Below are 15,393 nucleotides of genomic sequence, written 5' to 3' on the forward strand. Positions count from 1 at the left end.
CTTCACTGTGGGGTAGCTGCCAGTAAGCTTGCGTGGCCCAGTTCTAGGCCAGTATATGAAGCCCTAAATGACTTGGGCCCATGCACCTTCCCCATTGCCAACTGTCTTGGACTCTGTAAAATCAGTAGGTGAGGCCTATTCAGGGATGTTACTACAGGGCCTTTTCAGTGGTGGCTCCCATTTTGTGGAGTGCCCTCCTCACTACTGACTTTTAGGAGGAAATTTCCAAGCATTCCTGTTTACCAGGCATTTGACGGCTGAAGGACAATGTTCCTGGCAACCAACCCTCAGATCACTGGGCGGGAGAACATTTCCCACTTTTGGGAGGCTGTTCTAACTCTTTATAGGTGTTTATACCTACAAACATTTTGTTTCAATATATGAACTATGAAGCACATTGCTGCTGCCAGAGAGCTGAATGTTCTCCCCCTTCAGGCCTGGATAGCAGCCATGGTGCAGAAGAACAGCTGGATGGGGCTGAATGATGTCGATAGAGACGGGACTTGGACATGGACAGAGGGCCGAGCAGCCAACCTCTCTTCTCCCTGGTGAGTGTTTTGGGGGCAGGTGGCTGCCTTCAAGCAGACATGGGCAACCAGACCAGCATTGACAGGAAAGACTCCCTCTATGCTGGGCCAAGGATTGAACCCAGGACCTCCAGCCGGCGTGGCCTGTCCTGTTTCGCTGCCTGAGGCAAAGCATGAAGGTGCTACCCATGCTGTCCCCAATTACTGGGGTGTGTAGCTATGGCTTCTGGGTTCTGTCAAGGTCTTGCGAGCATCCCATGAGATCACGTGCTGTTCTTGCAAGATCACCCTGGAAGCTGCAGCTGCAGCTGCTTCTCTTCGATTCAGTGGAGACAGTGGTGGTGGTGGGATTCACACCCATGGAGGGGCCCCTTGGATTCTGTCACCTGAGGCAGCTACCTCTGTCTGTCTCATGGAGGGGCTGGCCCTGTTCTACAGGCAGAGCAGGTGCTTCATCACTGACAGAGGGGCTCCCTTGATATATTGGCCCTCTGGCAACCAGCTTATCCAGCAAACCTGAATCACAGAATCGTAGAGTTGGAAGGGACCCCAAGGGACATCTAGTCCAACCCTTATGCAGCTTCTGAAGGAGCGTCTTTGTCTAGGGAGACTGAGGAGGGACAGTAATCATCTCCCTGCATCTCCTGCCACCACACTGTCAGAACTGCACCCCCAGCTTGCAAGGATTAGCACCTCATTCCAGGTCCCCATTGTCCTTCCTTCTCTGTCTGGCATGTGACTTTGGCTTCCTTGGCACCTGCCATTCCTTGTCGAGAAGTTGGTGATCCCAGCCACGTGTGACCCATTTTTGCTTCCCTCGCTAGGTTGGCGGACACACAGCTTGCTACCGGGGGCTGCCTGGAGATTGGGCCGCACGGAGAGGGGCAGGTGGCTGCATCCTCCTGCTCCGAGCTCAAGCCGTGGGTGTGCGAGGGGCCACTGGGTAAGTGCTTGGCAGGACTTTGGAAGGGGACAATGTCATCAGGTCCCAATGCTCTCACCTGTCTCTCTTGGCCAGAGAGCCTCTGCTCCACTGAATGGACTTTGGGAATGATGGACTATGGTCATAATCAGGGAAAGCGGCTTGGGCCTCATTCTGGATAATACCCCCCTGCCTCCTCCTCAGCACCCCGGAGTTCCTGTCCGACAGAGCCTGGGTGGAGCCACTGGAATGGCAGCTGCTACTTCTGGGACCCCTCCTTGGCCAGCGGGTGGCAAGAGGCCCTGCATGCCTGCCGGAGATTCAAGAATACAGAACTGCTGCACCTGACCTCTCTGCAAGAGAAGGTATGCCTTTTCCAGCATCTCCAGAAGCACAGGGCCCCTCATGATGACCTCTGATGGCATGCAGCCCATGGAGTTGGGCTGCAGTTTTCAGAAGACGGCTCCCTCACTGGTCCTCCCCTCAGCCTGCAACCAGGGGCCAAGTGGTGCTTGCCCTAGGGAAGCCGGAGCCCTCTCCTTCCTTGATATTGACCTTTCTGGAGAACCCTGTGCCACCCTGTAGGTACCCAACTCCCCCACCCCTCTCCATGCAGGGAGGCAGGTGAAAGGTCAACTGAGGCATCATGGGATGGTTGCCTTCTTTCCACCCACCCTGAGGTTGCGGTTGCCATGTTTGTTCCAGGACTGGGTCTGCTCAAACTTTGGAGGCTCCTTCTGGACGGGCTTGAATGACCTGAAGGAGGAATCTGTCTTCCGGTGGACAACACAGGAGCCCCTCAACGAGCAGATGGCACAGTGAGCACCCGGGTGGCTCCTCCAGGGCCCTTTCCCCCTTGATATGAGTGCCCTGTGGGCGAAGGGTGCTGGGGAAGGTCGTGCCCCACCAAGCTTGAAGTAGATCAGCTCAGATATCCCCTCAACAATGTCATTATTTTGTAATAGAAAATAGCTCAGCTTAATCCAAAATGACCCAGTTGGCATTGCAGCCCCTGACTGGGCATATGCGATGGGATCCAATCCCAACCCAACTCCCTTGGGCCTCCTCCCTTATCCATCAGAGCTTCTTGACATCAGTGGCTGGGAAAACTGCATTTTGCATTCCTCCTTGTACCTGGTGTGCTGTATAGCCACCCTGCATCCCTTCTGTATGTCTATCTGTCTGTCTTTCTCCCTCCCTTCTGCCTGCTGCCACCATCAGTGTAGCAACCAATGAACAATGGGGCTGGAAGGAACATAGGACTGTGGCTTAGGGGCTTAGGGGAAGGAGGGAAGAAAGTGAACACTGCCCTAGCTCAGATGAGAATCTGAGCCATGGAAGAATTAGTTGGGAGGGTAATGGTGTTCATCTCATATTCGAGGAAAGCATTGCATTTTGAACCAGGAAATATGAGATGTGGCAATACCTCTGATGATGAATTGAATTTATATGCCCTGGAGTGCTGGCATCCTAGTTGAGAGCATTTGCAAAATTCCTTTTGGAGGGAGCTCTTGTGACCCCCCCCCACCTGAGCCCTGGAGCACAAACAAGCCTCTTCCTTTTGCTTTTGTGTGTGGGGAAAGGTACCTGAAGGATGATATGGCTGATGGGGGCCTGAAGGACTGTGTGTGGTTTGACTCATCAACGGGGCTTCTCAGCGATGCCAGCTGCAAGGAGGAGAAGCCCTTCCTGTGCAAATGTAGTGAAGGTAATTTGTTTATTTGTTGAATTTGTGAGCTGCTTTATTTTGCCAAGGGCAACCCAAAGCTTCTTACAACCAACCCAACCCTCCTTCCCTGAGGAGGGAGCACACAATCCCCATCGCTCTTTCTGAATGCTGAAACCAGGCCCCTGCCCATGCACATGCCCTTTTTGAAAACTACCTGAGACCCTGGAGTCTGGCTGTTATTTTTACTTCTTGGTTATGATGGTCTTTTCTTCTGCTCTGCTCTTTCACTGTGCTTTTATGTGAGTCACTTTTGGGGGTTGTTTTGGGGACAAAAAGCCGCATTCGAATGCATCCGCAAATAAATAATTTTACAACATGCCATGTAAACAGGCTCTGTTGGTGGTTTTAATTGTGGAGCATTAGCCAAGCTGGCCACACCATGTTTCCCTTCCCAGCAGCCACAGAATGGTTTGATGAGCAACCTGGCCACGGCGTGGCAGGAGAGCCGTCCGTGCTGTACCCCTCCGCTGAGAGCCTGGAGCAAGCGAAGCAGGAATGCCTGATGGAGCACAGCGTGTGTGCCGCCGTTCTCCAAACAGGGACTGGCTTCTATCTGATAAGCTCCACAGACAGCATTGTCGCCAAGCCAGATTCAACGCTTTACAGGTGGACCAGTAAGTGGGTCTTATGTAGGGACGGGAAGAGAACCCTCTTCGTATCTTCTGCCTGAAGGACGTGATGGTTCCTCCTTGCAGAGGAGTGGAGCTTCCAGGTGTAGTGGCAGTGCACTTCTCTCCAGGGAGAAGGAGGTCTCCTTGGGGGCTTTCAGAAGGATCTCTAAAGCCCCTGTGAGCAGCAGGGATGCTGGACTAGATCTTGCCTAGATCAGCAGGGCTCTTCTTATGTTCTTGTGAGAGAAAGGCATCACCAAAGTGTAATTCTGAACCATGATTTACCTTGGAGTCAGCACTGCCTGCCCAGGGGCAGAGTGCCACCCCCAGCGATCTGCAACATGCTTGCATCCTGGCTGCTCCGGTGAGGAGCACATGCCCCAGGTCATCCAGGTCTGCAATGCAAAGGCCTTTGGGTCTGTCCAAACTGGGGTTAATGCAGATCGTGAACCACTCACGCCTACTTTATTCCCCCCTCATCCACATGGGGGCTCTCCTCCAACATCTCCTCCCTAAATCGAGAGATTCCTTGTGCTTTGAAAATCCAAACAGGAGAGCTGCATGGGTTGCATTAAGCCCAGGTATGGACAGCCCTTTGTCGAGAGCTGCTTCCATGTGCAAGACATGAAACTGGTGTAGCTTTCCCTGTTGATTAAAGGAAGAACTTCATCTGCTGGACTTCTGTGCATCATGCTGATGTGAAAGAACAGCAGAAAAGCAATGGGGGGAAAGTGTCAAGCCAGCTGCAGTCAGTAGGCCAGCCTAAAAGGCGAAGCCACTGTCCATCTCGGCCTTCTTTCTCTGCCCTCATTGGCTTGCCTGAGAGCCAAGTTGAAATAACAACAGCAACAGTTGCTCAAGTCAGGTGTTTGATGAGAACATCCTGCTGGCTTTTAATGCTGTGTGTTATGTCGCGAAGCCCCAGAAACGTGGTTGCTTGGAGGAGAGAGCTGTGTGATGTCAGCTGCTTCTGGGGCCACCATGCCCTTCCCTCTCATGCCTGAGCCCTGCTGCACTCATTTGCTCTGTTTCCTTTCAGTCTGTGCAGAGGGCTTCAGCGGCCCCTCCTGTCATAGGGCCTCGGCACCCCCACCACGACCTGCCTGTGACTGCAGCGGCCAATTCCAGACAACGGCTGAGAAAGGTGAGGGAGCTGGCAGTCGTTGTCACAGAGCCTCTCTTGGGGAGCAGCAGTGGCTCAAGAAACTCATTTTTTGTGGCCTGTGCCAACATTCCAGTGGGTTACATAGCATGGCTGGCAGGCTGTGGCCACTTAGGAGTGCACAAGTACCTGCTCAGTTGCTGAGCACCAAACCTGGATGAATGTGGTTCACCCTAGCAGCAGTGTGTGTGTGTGTGTGTGTGTGTGTGTGTGTGTGAGAGAGAGAGAGAGAGAGAGAGAGAGAGAGAGAGAGAGAGAGAGAGCGCACACATCTTAGTCATACATATCTGTGTGTAGCTGCTTCCAGCAGGACATCCTGTTCCTGCCAGCTGTCCTGGGCAACCCCAGTGACAGAAACCTGCTTGTTGCAGAGGCGGGTGGGGACAGCGGGCACAGAGAAGTCTGTTTACTTTCCTGATGGAACAGGTTCCTATGCTTTCCTTTTGACGTGGCATAGCTGCAATCCAATCCCTGCTTACCTGAGAGTACGTTCCGTTGAATTCAACAGGACTCATTTCTGAGTAGACATGGTTAGTATGGTGCTAACTAAGTAGTTCTTGGTATAAGCTTTCGTGTGCATGCACACTTCTTCAGATAGTGTGTATCTGAAGAAGTGTGCATGCACACGAAAGCTTATACCAAGAACTACTTAGTTGGTCTTTAAGGTGCTACAGGAAGGAATTTTTTTATTTTGACTATGGCAGACCAACACGGCTACCCATCTGTAATTAGTATGGTGCTGTTAAACATGATCTGCCCTCTCACACTGGAGGTGACAAATTTCTTCCCCCTTCTCCTGGATTGTTTGCTCGGGCTCTCCCCCCCCCCCCCCGCCCCTTCCTATCCTGGTCTGCTTTCTTTTCCTCTTGAGAACGGTGCCATCAGAAGGTTAGCCTGATGCTATGCTGGGCCCTGCAAAATGGGAGGGGGGCAATATGTCTTCACTGAGTCATGGAGAAACAGGGGTAGAGGAAGGTCTAAGTGGGGTGGGTGGAAATACAGACTTGCATTTTTGAGGCAGCAGCAATTGCATTTCTTAGATAACTTATTCAGGAAGCAAATTTGCTCCTTCGGTTAACAACGAATGACTTCAGTGGACTCTCTTGCGCCTGGTGTGTGATGCTAGCCAGTCCTTAGATCTTCTTGAGAATGGAACTTTCTGACCCAGCCTTCAGCCCTGTACATCTGGGGCTTGGCTCTGTTACTTCAGCAATGGTGGAAAGCCACAGGCTGAGATGCTTGGGGGTGGGAGAGGCATTCCAGAGCTGTGGGGCAGCCCCTTCCCTAGCCCTTGGAGGGTGTTTTCACCAGAGTCTGGCACTGTCCAGTCCTCCTACCATGTGTACTGACCCCACCATTTCCTGGTTCTGCCATCCTTCCTTTGCACAGAGTATGGGTTTTGCAGTGTGTGTGTGGGGGGGGGAGAAGTTGACTTAAACCAGTTTACACTGGTGGTAGCATAGGCATTTGCATAGTTACATCCTGCTGAGTAGGAAGAGGAGGCGGTGAGTCTGAGGTTTTGCCTGAGACAAATAACTAAGGGGCCTTTCTTGTTGCAGTCTGTGGTGTCCCAGTGCAGACGTGTGTGGAGGACTGCCAGCAAATGACAACCTGGAGCAATTGCTCTCTCTGTCTGCCTGCCTGTACTGGTAAGCAAAGAGCCCCTGTCCCGTGAGTTGGGTTGGGAGCACATGGACAAACCCTCCGCATTCTCTGGGTCCTCAGTCTCTGGGCTTAGATTTCCAAGGATAACAGCTTTCTTTCTTAAAACAATATCCCTGGTGTGTTATTCCTTGGCATGGCATGGCATTAATAGTCCTGCATATCCTTACAAGCCACTTTGCAGGGCCTCAATCTTTCTGCAAGGTAAACAAAATAAAAATAAACATTGCAAAGCCCAAGCTCCCCACTGAAGCAGAGCTGCTTGCCAGACCTTGGCTTCTTTGCATATGGAGAGGTATTTTGCTAAACCTGCCTGAGCCACTGAAAACCGGCCTTACCAGGCTTCATTCTTCTTCATTTATTTGATTTGTGTATTTGACACTTTACTGGCTGTGCTGGCAAGCTGAGCAGAAGTCCATGGCCTGTTGTTTACAGTAGGATCCCAATGGATGCAATGTTAAGTGTTGTTGAATTTGGGCCTGGTGATGTGAAGAAGGTGAAGCACTCAGGGGCCTCTGGAAGCCAGTACCTCTTATTTGGGTGGGTGGGGGACACTACAGGTGGCCAGGCTGTGTCTTGTGGCCACTAGTACAGCACAAGTCCAGTGACACTAGATCCATACACTGGCTGCCCAGTTCCTTAAACTGTGAAGCTCCTTGCCACTTACCTGTTGATGGGGCTCGTAGGCTACTTCCTTGCTAGTTTCGTCTGACTGGTTGCTGGCTGCTTCCTTTTTTCCAGAGCACCAGCCCTAAAAGTTAGGATTGTGCTTTGTATCAGCAGCTCCACCTCCTGCCCCTGCCACGCCCCTCCTCTTTAGTTCTATGTTTAACAAATGTAAGGTATATCCTGCCTTTCCTCCCAAAGATGGCCAGGGTGGCAGCGAGTAACAAAACATTACCAAAAACCTTTCAAAACATTTTAAAATCCTTCCAGTGCAGAGGCAGACTGGAAAAAGTCTCAAACTGGAAGTCTTGTTGGAAGAGGAAGGTCTTCAGCAGAGATGGTCCTTCCCCTATGCTGCCTCTCCCAGCAAGGAGCCCTCTTTGGGTAGCTGAAATGCTTCTTCAGCTGACAGCTTTGCGCTGGAAGGAAGGGGTCCAGCACAGGACCCTCCTCCCTCTTCAGGTTGGCCTGGGCTTGGAGAAGTTGGCAGGTATGGAATCAGCCACCCAGTGTGCTCTCTTTTCCTCTACCCCCAGACGTGACCCTGATGAGCGGCCTCGATCCTGAGGAGCTGGCCCTCATCACCATGGTCCAGTACAAAGTGCTGCACTCCCTCAACCTCACCGCAGAAGACGAAAGGGACCGGGGAAACTCCTCCAAAATCATCTATGATGCCAAATACCCATGATGCTGTTTCCGCATCCTGGAGGAAGGAAGGAAGGAAGGAAGGAAGGAAGGAAGGAAGGAAGGAAGGAAGGAAGGAGGGAAGGGGCTAATAAAAGGTTGGGGGGGGGTTCGTCCCCTCCTATCATCTTGAGGCTTGCATCCTGAGTGTTCCTGTTTCCATTGGGAGCTTGGCTGGATGGATGGGCAGCAGCAGGGGCTCAGGGCAAAGTGGCAAATTTGGGTGTCCCATTTGTAGAGGGAGGGAGTTGTGACACCTTTCCACTCTGGTTGGCCAGCCACATGCCTCAATGGGAAACCCACCAACAGGACCTGCATGGAAGAGCAACTCTCTTTTCCTTTGGCTTCCAGCAATGGCTATTCAGAAGCACCCCCTCCCCTCATGGCTGTTGGCACCTGCAGTCCATGGGGCACCCCTTGTGCAACTGGAAATGGTCCAGTAGCTGGCCCGCCTTATGGCAGAACAAAAGCTGCTTTGTCAGAGTTTTCATCCACTTCCTCCATCGTCCTGTCCCCTGCAGCAGACAGCCAAGTCCCTCTCTGTCAGGAGCTGGAGTCAAGCGTAGGCAAGGCCCTTGGGAATCCTGGTTCCAGCCTCGTGAGCATGTTGTTGCATCATTCCTCCTCCTTCTCCTCAAATTTGCCTAGTCCTTCTCCTGAAGCCATCCAAGCTGACTGTCACCCACCTCTTGTGGTGTGAATCCCCTCAGCTATAACTATGCCCTGTGTCTCAAGGCTGACCTTACCTTACAGGCTTCTCGCTGCGAGCCTGAAATGCTGCTCTGAGCAGCTCCTTGGAGGAAGGGCAGGGTGAAGCACACTAATAAGTAAACCAGTTAACTTGCCTGGCATGATGTGCCAGGGCAGCCTGAGAGCAGGAGCTGAGGGGTGATGCCAGGCAAAGCTGGGAGCTGGCTATCCCGGGGCAGCCTGGTGTGGCTCTTTTGGAGGAGACAGGCTGGGCCAAGGAGGAAGCTGTGGCTTTGCCCCTTGGCAGGCGAGGCTGCCCTGTTAAAATATTTGCTAAGGAAGAGTGAAAGCTCCACCCATCATCAGCTGTACCCAGAAGAGCAGCCAAGTTAATAGCTGGGCAGAAGGACTCTGCTGGAGCAAGGGCAGTTGCTAAGAAGGGGAGCCCGAGAATTGCCCTCCTTTTGCAGGGAAAGGCTGGTGGGTTGGGAGGTTTTTGGTACAAGCTGTGAATCCTGGCCCAGGAGTCAGGGTGGGCATGAAGAGGAGGCCCCATGGCTTGGTGTGGTAGAAGCCAGGTCCTCCCCTCAGGTTCCAGCCTTACCCGCTGCAGTTGCCTTCAGACCTTTGCCACTTTCACCCGCCTCCTCCTCCTCCTCCTCCTCCTCTACCCATCCCCCAGCTGCTCTGCCTGCCCAGCTGTTTGCATCTGTACCTCTGGGGAAATCAACTGCATGGAACACAAGCTGCGCTGGGTGCCGGAGGACCTTCCAGCCAATGCCACCACCGTCCTGCTGGACTACAACCGCATTGCTACCCTCCAGAACCGCACCTTTGTCGTCCAGGGCGGTGCCCTGCGCCACCTGAGCCTTCGGAGCAACATCCTCGGGGTCATCCACCCCCAGGCCCTGGCTGGCCTTAGTGAGCTGCGGGAACTGGACCTGAGTGGGAACTACCTGGCTGCCCTGCAACCCAGTACTTTCCTCCCCGTGCCGAGGCTGAGGATGCTAAACCTGGGGAACAACAAGCTCTTGACGCTGGAGCCAGAGCTGCTCAGCTCCTTGCCCCACCTCGAGTCTCTGTTTCTGCAGGGCAATGCACTTGTCTCACTCTCGCCCGACCTCTTCAGCAACCTGCCTTCCCTGCACTTCCTCAGGCTGCACAACAACCCCTGGGGGTGCACCTGCGCCATCCAGCCCCTCTACCAGTGGCTCACTGACAACGTGGAGAAAGTCCCAGGTGAGCAGGACTCAACAGGGAAGGGGTTGGAAAGCTCACCTGTAGCTGGTGGCTTTAACAACAACAATCACCTTTATTTATTGTTTTATTTCATGAAATTTATAAACAGTAGACCCACAACTTAGGCACATTTAACTTGTGCACATTTAGCTTTATACGCTTGGCAAAAAAATATTTTAAATCTTTTTTAAAAAAACGGGTGTCTGGGGGAAAAAATGATGTTGACAATTCCACCAGCTTCCACCAGCACTCGTGTTTTGACTCTACACAATTTTGGATTTATGCACTATCCCTGAAATGTAACCCTCATGTAAGATAAGAGTTGACTGTACTGCTTGACTGTAGAAAACCTCAAAGTGGTTGAAATTTTTATTACCAGTTATCTCCACTGCCCTTCAAAGTTCCAGCAATACAAGTCTGTGAACACAGTTTCTCAAAACAAATAAATAAATTGGAGCCATAACAATTTTTTTTAGGGGGAGGATTCAGTTTCCCCAAGCAGCTTGCCAAAAAGAAGACATGGTGTGTGGTGGGTGAAGCAGGGCAGCTGGACGCAACTGGCTTTTATTATAGCACCATCAGCTCCTTTAGAAATGACTAACCATCTGTTTGTTCATTTAGGGTTGTATCCAACAAAGTTCAAAGCAGACCCATTGGAACAAATGAACCTAAGTTAGCCATGTACATTAGTTTCAGCAGGTCTCCTCTGAGTAGGACTAACATTGGATACAATCTTTATTTCTAAATTAGATTCCTTCCCGGCCAGACACCCGGGGGGGGGGGTGCGGGGTCACAACTATCTCCAGTTTGGCAATTAATCATGTAGAAGACATATTGATGGATTTTTATGGAAGTTATGCACCACATGGAACTGCTGTTTTGATTTCTTTTCTGGCTAACTTTAGAACACAGCAGGTGCCTTGGTCTCCCTAAAAGGTCCTAGCAGAAGCAACCTCCTAGCAATCCACGTTAATTCCTTTGTCAGGCAGCTTAAGAGCTTAAACCAGTTTGTGCTTGTTGGTTAGCAATCCTCTGGTCCAACATCCCCATGCAATAACCACAGCCTTGCCCTGAGTCTCTGTCTCTCCCTTTTCCAGAGGTGGACTCTGTCTCTTGCAAACGCCCCACACAGCTCACCCAACATCCCATCGCTGCCATTGGGAACGAGTCCTTTGCTCACTGCCGGGAGCCCTGGCTGAACGTAAAAGATTATGCTTTCTTCCTGCTCATTGGCCCGTCCACCTTCTTAACCAGCATCTGCATCTGCATCCTCTTCGGCTCGCTAGCGGTGGCCCAAGTAAAGATCCTCAAGGTGTCGTCCATCCGGCCAGGAGCCCTGGCAAGGCGTGCAGAGCGCGGTCCTCGCTAGCCAAGCTGCACCTCCAAACTGCCACTGTTTTGATGGCTCCCCCTCAGTCTCTATGGTGTAGTTACGCTGTGGCCCTGCAATGTGGGTCACTGTTACTCCTGGTTTGTTGGTGGTATTGAGGGTTTACCTGGATGGGAACGTGAGAAAGCCTTGGGTAAGAGTGTGGGTGTGCAGCTAGAAAGCAGGAGGCAGGTTTGCAGTCAAGTGGCAGCAAGTGGCTTCTGGACCTTTCCTCCTACCCCACCCTTTGACCCTGAAAGAAGTGACCCCCACCAGCTCAGTTCCAAGATCACAAGCCAGCCTTGAGTCAAAGGTGACATGCTAGAAGTTTGTGAAATTATAGCCAGCACAGAGAAATGAAGCTGAATGTGGGAAGATTCAGGACAGACAAAAGACAGTTTTTCTTCGTGCAGCACAGAGCTAAACTGTGGAACTCGCTTCCATTGGGAGGCAGTGATGACCACCAACCTAGATGGCTTTCAAAGAGGGTTAGGACAAATTCATGGCTATTGGTGGCTATGAGCCGTGATGGCTAAGCTCTACCTCCACAGTTGGGAGGCACTAAATGCTTCTGAATACCAGGTGGTGGAAACCACAAGAAGGGAGAAGGCCCGTGTGCTCAGGTCCGGCTTGTGGGTTTTCCAAGGTGAGAACGGATTCTGGACAAAATGTGTCCCCACTGGCCTGATCCTGCAGGGCTCTTTTCATGCTCTTGCCAATAGAAATGCGACTGGGTGGAGCAGTGTTGACACCTGCAGCTGTGGGCAGAGGCAGTGCTGAGCACCCTTCTTCTGCTCTGCTGCGTGTCAGCACCATCACTGGCTAGAGTGTGTTTTGCAGCCGCTAGCACAGCAGAGGTCAGGGGGAGCCAGTCAGCTTCCAGCTAGCGCTCTAAAGCAGGGGTCAGCAAACTTTTTCAGCAGGGGGCCGGTCCACTGTCCCTCAGACCTTGTGGGGGGCCGGACTATATTTTGAAAGGGGAAAAAAACACGAATTCCTATGCCCCACAAATAACCCAGAGATGCATTTTAAATAAAAGGACACATTCTACTCATGTCAAAACACGCTGATTCCCGGACCATCCGTGGGCTGGATTTAGAAGGCAATTGGGCTGGATTCAGCCCCCGAGCCTTAGTTTGCCTACCCAAGCTATAAAGCTATCAGCTGCTGGGCCGACTCCTTCGTCTGAGACCTGATTTCTCTTCAGTTTAAGAAACCTCCTTGGCACTTGTCTTCTTTGCGTGGCACAGCAAGTGTTCTGAGATGATGCCACATAAGCCCCTGAGGAAGGGTGACTTGCCCACTAACTGCAAGCCTGCAGCAAAAGGTAGGGTTCGAACACAGAGATCAGCAACCAATCCTGTGGCACACCCAAATCTGTGACTCGGAGATGGCTGGTTGGGTGGGCTGGCTTCTCAGGATGGGAAGGATACAGCGAGGCCTGAGCCAGCACACACCTCTGCACATGTTTCTGTTGCACTTAGGAGAGCTTTAGGGTCTGAACAAACATTGAGGGGAGAGGATGGATGTGGCAGGCATGTATGTGGTGCCAATTCAGCTCCTTAGATGGGGATGTGGGTTGATGCTGTGCCTAGTCTGGTGGTAGAGACAGAGGTGGCTACTGGATGCCTCCCATGGTGACTTCAAAATGACTGCCTTTTCATTCTGGAGGTTGGAAAGCTGCTGACCCCTTTCAGCCTGCAGCTGGGCCCATGCAAGGCTGCTCCCCCAAATGGGTAACCAGAGGCCGAATCTTACTCTTCTGCACACATTCCCACCTGTCTGCTGCACAGTTGCCTAGAATTCTACTGCTTGGGGTGGAAGTTCACTTTATTCCCTGGTTGCTAGAAAAGAGTTGGGTCTAAAGCTGGTGAGGCAAAAGGAAATTTGCTTCCTACTGAGAAAAGTCACTGCCAGGCAGAGTAAGCAATGCTGAGCAACATGGGGAAATAATCTGACCCTGGGAAACGATAGGCTCCCATGTTTCCCAGAGCCAGGAAAAGTGGTGCATTCTTGCTATTTCCCTAAAATTAATTGTCAATTTATTGAGGTGTTCCCAAGTTTTAAAGTAATAAAACATGGTCCACTTTGCTCTGCACATGCTCAGAGGTGCTGTCAGTAGGCCAGCCAACAGCATCCATGCAGCAGAAGTCTTGTATATAGCAGCTGAAACCAGGACACTGTGGCCCAGATAGCCAGTCCTGCTTCACTTCCTGCTGTGTATTACTCCCAGGCCTCACAGCACTTCCTCTGTCTGAGCCATCTGCTGCGGTCAGAATGCAGCAGGGTAGGATAAGATGCCACCTCACTTCCTTTCAGGCAAAGCAAGCTAAATTTGGCCTCACCATTCAAACTAGGGGCACCCTTGTGGCGAAAAGCTACACTTCCAGGTTTCTAGTCCCTGCCATCTGCCTTCCGGACGCCTATCTCACCCGCTCCCTGTTTCTGCCTCCTGCTTAGTCCTTCAGCTGCATGCAACTGTCAGGTCATGGCTACAAACTCCTTTGCAGGTTCCCATCTCTGCTTCACACCACCTGCAGCTGTTGCAATTCGACCTTGACACCACTCCAGCACATGCCGTGGGACAGGTGGTGTTCTTAGGGTTGCCGTTTTAAAAGCAGTAGCTGTCAGGAGCTAGAGTCAAGCATTAGGTCAGCTATCAAAGAAAAGCACGGTGTCAGTGAAGTTAACTCCTTATTCGAGAAACTGAAACGGCACAGGCCTAGTGGTCCCAGCAACTCTTCCCAGTAGGTCTTGCTCCAACAAAGCAGTTGCGAGGGGGTCCCTGCCTTCCCAGAACTTCCTAAGGCTCCTCCTCTTCAGGGTCTTTCCCAAGCAGTCACAAACTGCTTGCACACAGCCCCTCTCTGCTCTGACCTCTTCAGGGTGTGGGGTGTGGAGCTGGTCCCAGCAGGAAGGGGAAATTCCCTGGCTTCTTCAGCAGTCGGCCTCACCATGCATCTTGGCCTGCCTCCTCTCCAGTCTCTGATTCTAGACTGCTCTCTTCCTGCTTACTAAACCCTGTTAACCCTTCAGCTTCCAACCCCTCCTCCTTCCAGTCTTCTCCCTCTTCTCCTCAGACCACTCATCGTCATCCCACCTCCAGTCACCTGACTGAGCCTTCTGGATGAAAAACTTCAGTTTGCCATATTCAGGCATTCTCCCTGAAGTTTCAGAAACTTTGAATGCCGACATTAGGAAGCGTCAGGCACTCCCTGAGCTATCCTTGGGGAAACAGAGACTTAAAGTTGCAGCAAGTTGGGTGTGACGACTAGAGGTGAGTCAGAAACGAATGTGGACAGCAGACAGTAGGGTTTGGCAGGCAGCCCTGTACGAAGGCCCTGCTGCACTGGTTTGGCTACATTAGCTGGCAGCCAGTTAACCCTAACACACAAACATTTCTCTTTCCAGACAGTCACAGTTCAGAAGGCACTTCAGTTCCTTACTTTCTGAAGTCCATCTGTGCAATATAAGGGCTTATACACATGACCCTTTCTCCTCTCTTTCCAGGAACGGTCTGTGATTTAAAGCTCCATGCCCCCTCCCTTTTTTTGCTTGGGAGCTTTCCCTGCAAAAACTCGCTCTTTAAAGCTCAATCGTAAAGCAAACAGCAATCTGAGTAAAAACTGAATTGACATTTGCTCTGATCCAGATTTAAAGAGCGGGGTTTTGTGGGGAAAGCTCAGGTCAAAACAAAGCAGAAACCATGCTCAGACACGGTGTGTTAAAGCACAGATCAGTGCCTGGAAAGAGTGGGGCAAAAGGTAAATGTGGATAAGGCAAACCTAAAAATAAAAGCCCACTTGTAAAAAGGTGTGCAGACATCCCACGTGGGAAGCAAGCAAGGGCTGTGTCACTGCTGCATCTCATGGACCCAAGAACAGAATTTATGTTTTGTGTGTGTGTTGAACAGTTATGCAGAGTGGGTATTCACTGGCCATAGTCAATAATTTAGTGAGCAGAATAATAATTGCTCTGCAGACACAAAACAGAGAATGCAGCCATTAAAAGGAGAGCCAGTGTGTTTTCATTCTGCAGTCTCTGCACTGCAGAGGGTTGGACTACATTGCCCTTTGGGCCCATTCCAATTCTCTGATCCTCCAACCTTTACTTTTCCTTTGGAGCATGTGCC

General features: G+C 51.5%; 2 protein-coding genes across 3 annotated transcripts in view; both read left to right on the forward strand.

The window, feature by feature from the left end:
- The window catches only part of LOC310695656 (uncharacterized protein), a 38,229-nt gene extending 30,133 nt beyond the window's left edge, over positions 1 to 8,096 (forward strand). Inside the window, exons 23-32 of one of the 2 annotated variants that reach the window (XR_014520201.1) lie at positions 436 to 548; positions 1,352 to 1,470; positions 1,654 to 1,814; positions 2,155 to 2,267; positions 3,033 to 3,157; positions 3,574 to 3,792; positions 4,829 to 4,933; positions 5,378 to 5,481; positions 6,511 to 6,600; positions 7,816 to 7,836. Coding sequence is in view for 1 of the 2 variants with exons in the window: in XM_083480332.1 (XP_083336458.1) it covers positions 436 to 548; positions 1,352 to 1,470; positions 1,654 to 1,814; positions 2,155 to 2,267; positions 3,033 to 3,157; positions 3,574 to 3,792; positions 4,829 to 4,933; positions 6,511 to 6,600; positions 7,816 to 7,967 (1,197 nt within the window). In the remaining variant the exon portion in view is untranslated. Of the gene's footprint in view, positions 1 to 435; positions 549 to 1,351; positions 1,471 to 1,653; positions 1,815 to 2,154; positions 2,268 to 3,032; positions 3,158 to 3,573; positions 3,793 to 4,828; positions 4,934 to 5,377; positions 5,482 to 6,510; positions 6,601 to 7,815 lie in introns of both variants that reach the window. The other variant, XM_083480332.1, reaches the window with a different exon arrangement.
- Positions 8,097 to 8,733: 637 nt separating this feature from the next.
- Positions 8,734 to 11,515, forward strand: LOC310695772 (leucine-rich repeat-containing protein 26-like). Its single transcript, XM_083480726.1, has 2 exons — positions 8,734 to 9,892; positions 10,990 to 11,515. Exons 1-2 carry the CDS (start codon positions 9,208 to 9,210, stop codon positions 11,259 to 11,261), a joined length of 957 nt encoding a protein of 318 aa, XP_083336852.1. The 5' UTR covers positions 8,734 to 9,207; the 3' UTR covers positions 11,262 to 11,515.
- The last annotated feature ends 3,878 nt before the right edge of the window (positions 11,516 to 15,393 follow it).

Source organism: Podarcis liolepis (assembly GCF_965112155.1).
Source record: "Podarcis liolepis genome assembly, chromosome: 16".
NCBI lineage: Eukaryota > Metazoa > Chordata > Lepidosauria > Squamata > Lacertidae > Podarcis > Podarcis liolepis.

Excerpts from the sequence above, each read along its gene's own strand:
- LOC310695772 (XM_083480726.1), top strand. The coding sequence starts at position 9,208 with ATGGCTTGGTGTGGTAGAAGCCAGGTCCTCCCCTCAGGTTCCAGCCTT. Across the intron at positions 9,893-10,989 it reads CAACGTGGAGAAAGTCCCAG|AGGTGGACTCTGTCTCTTGC; the intron begins GTGAGCAGGACT and ends TCCCTTTTCCAG.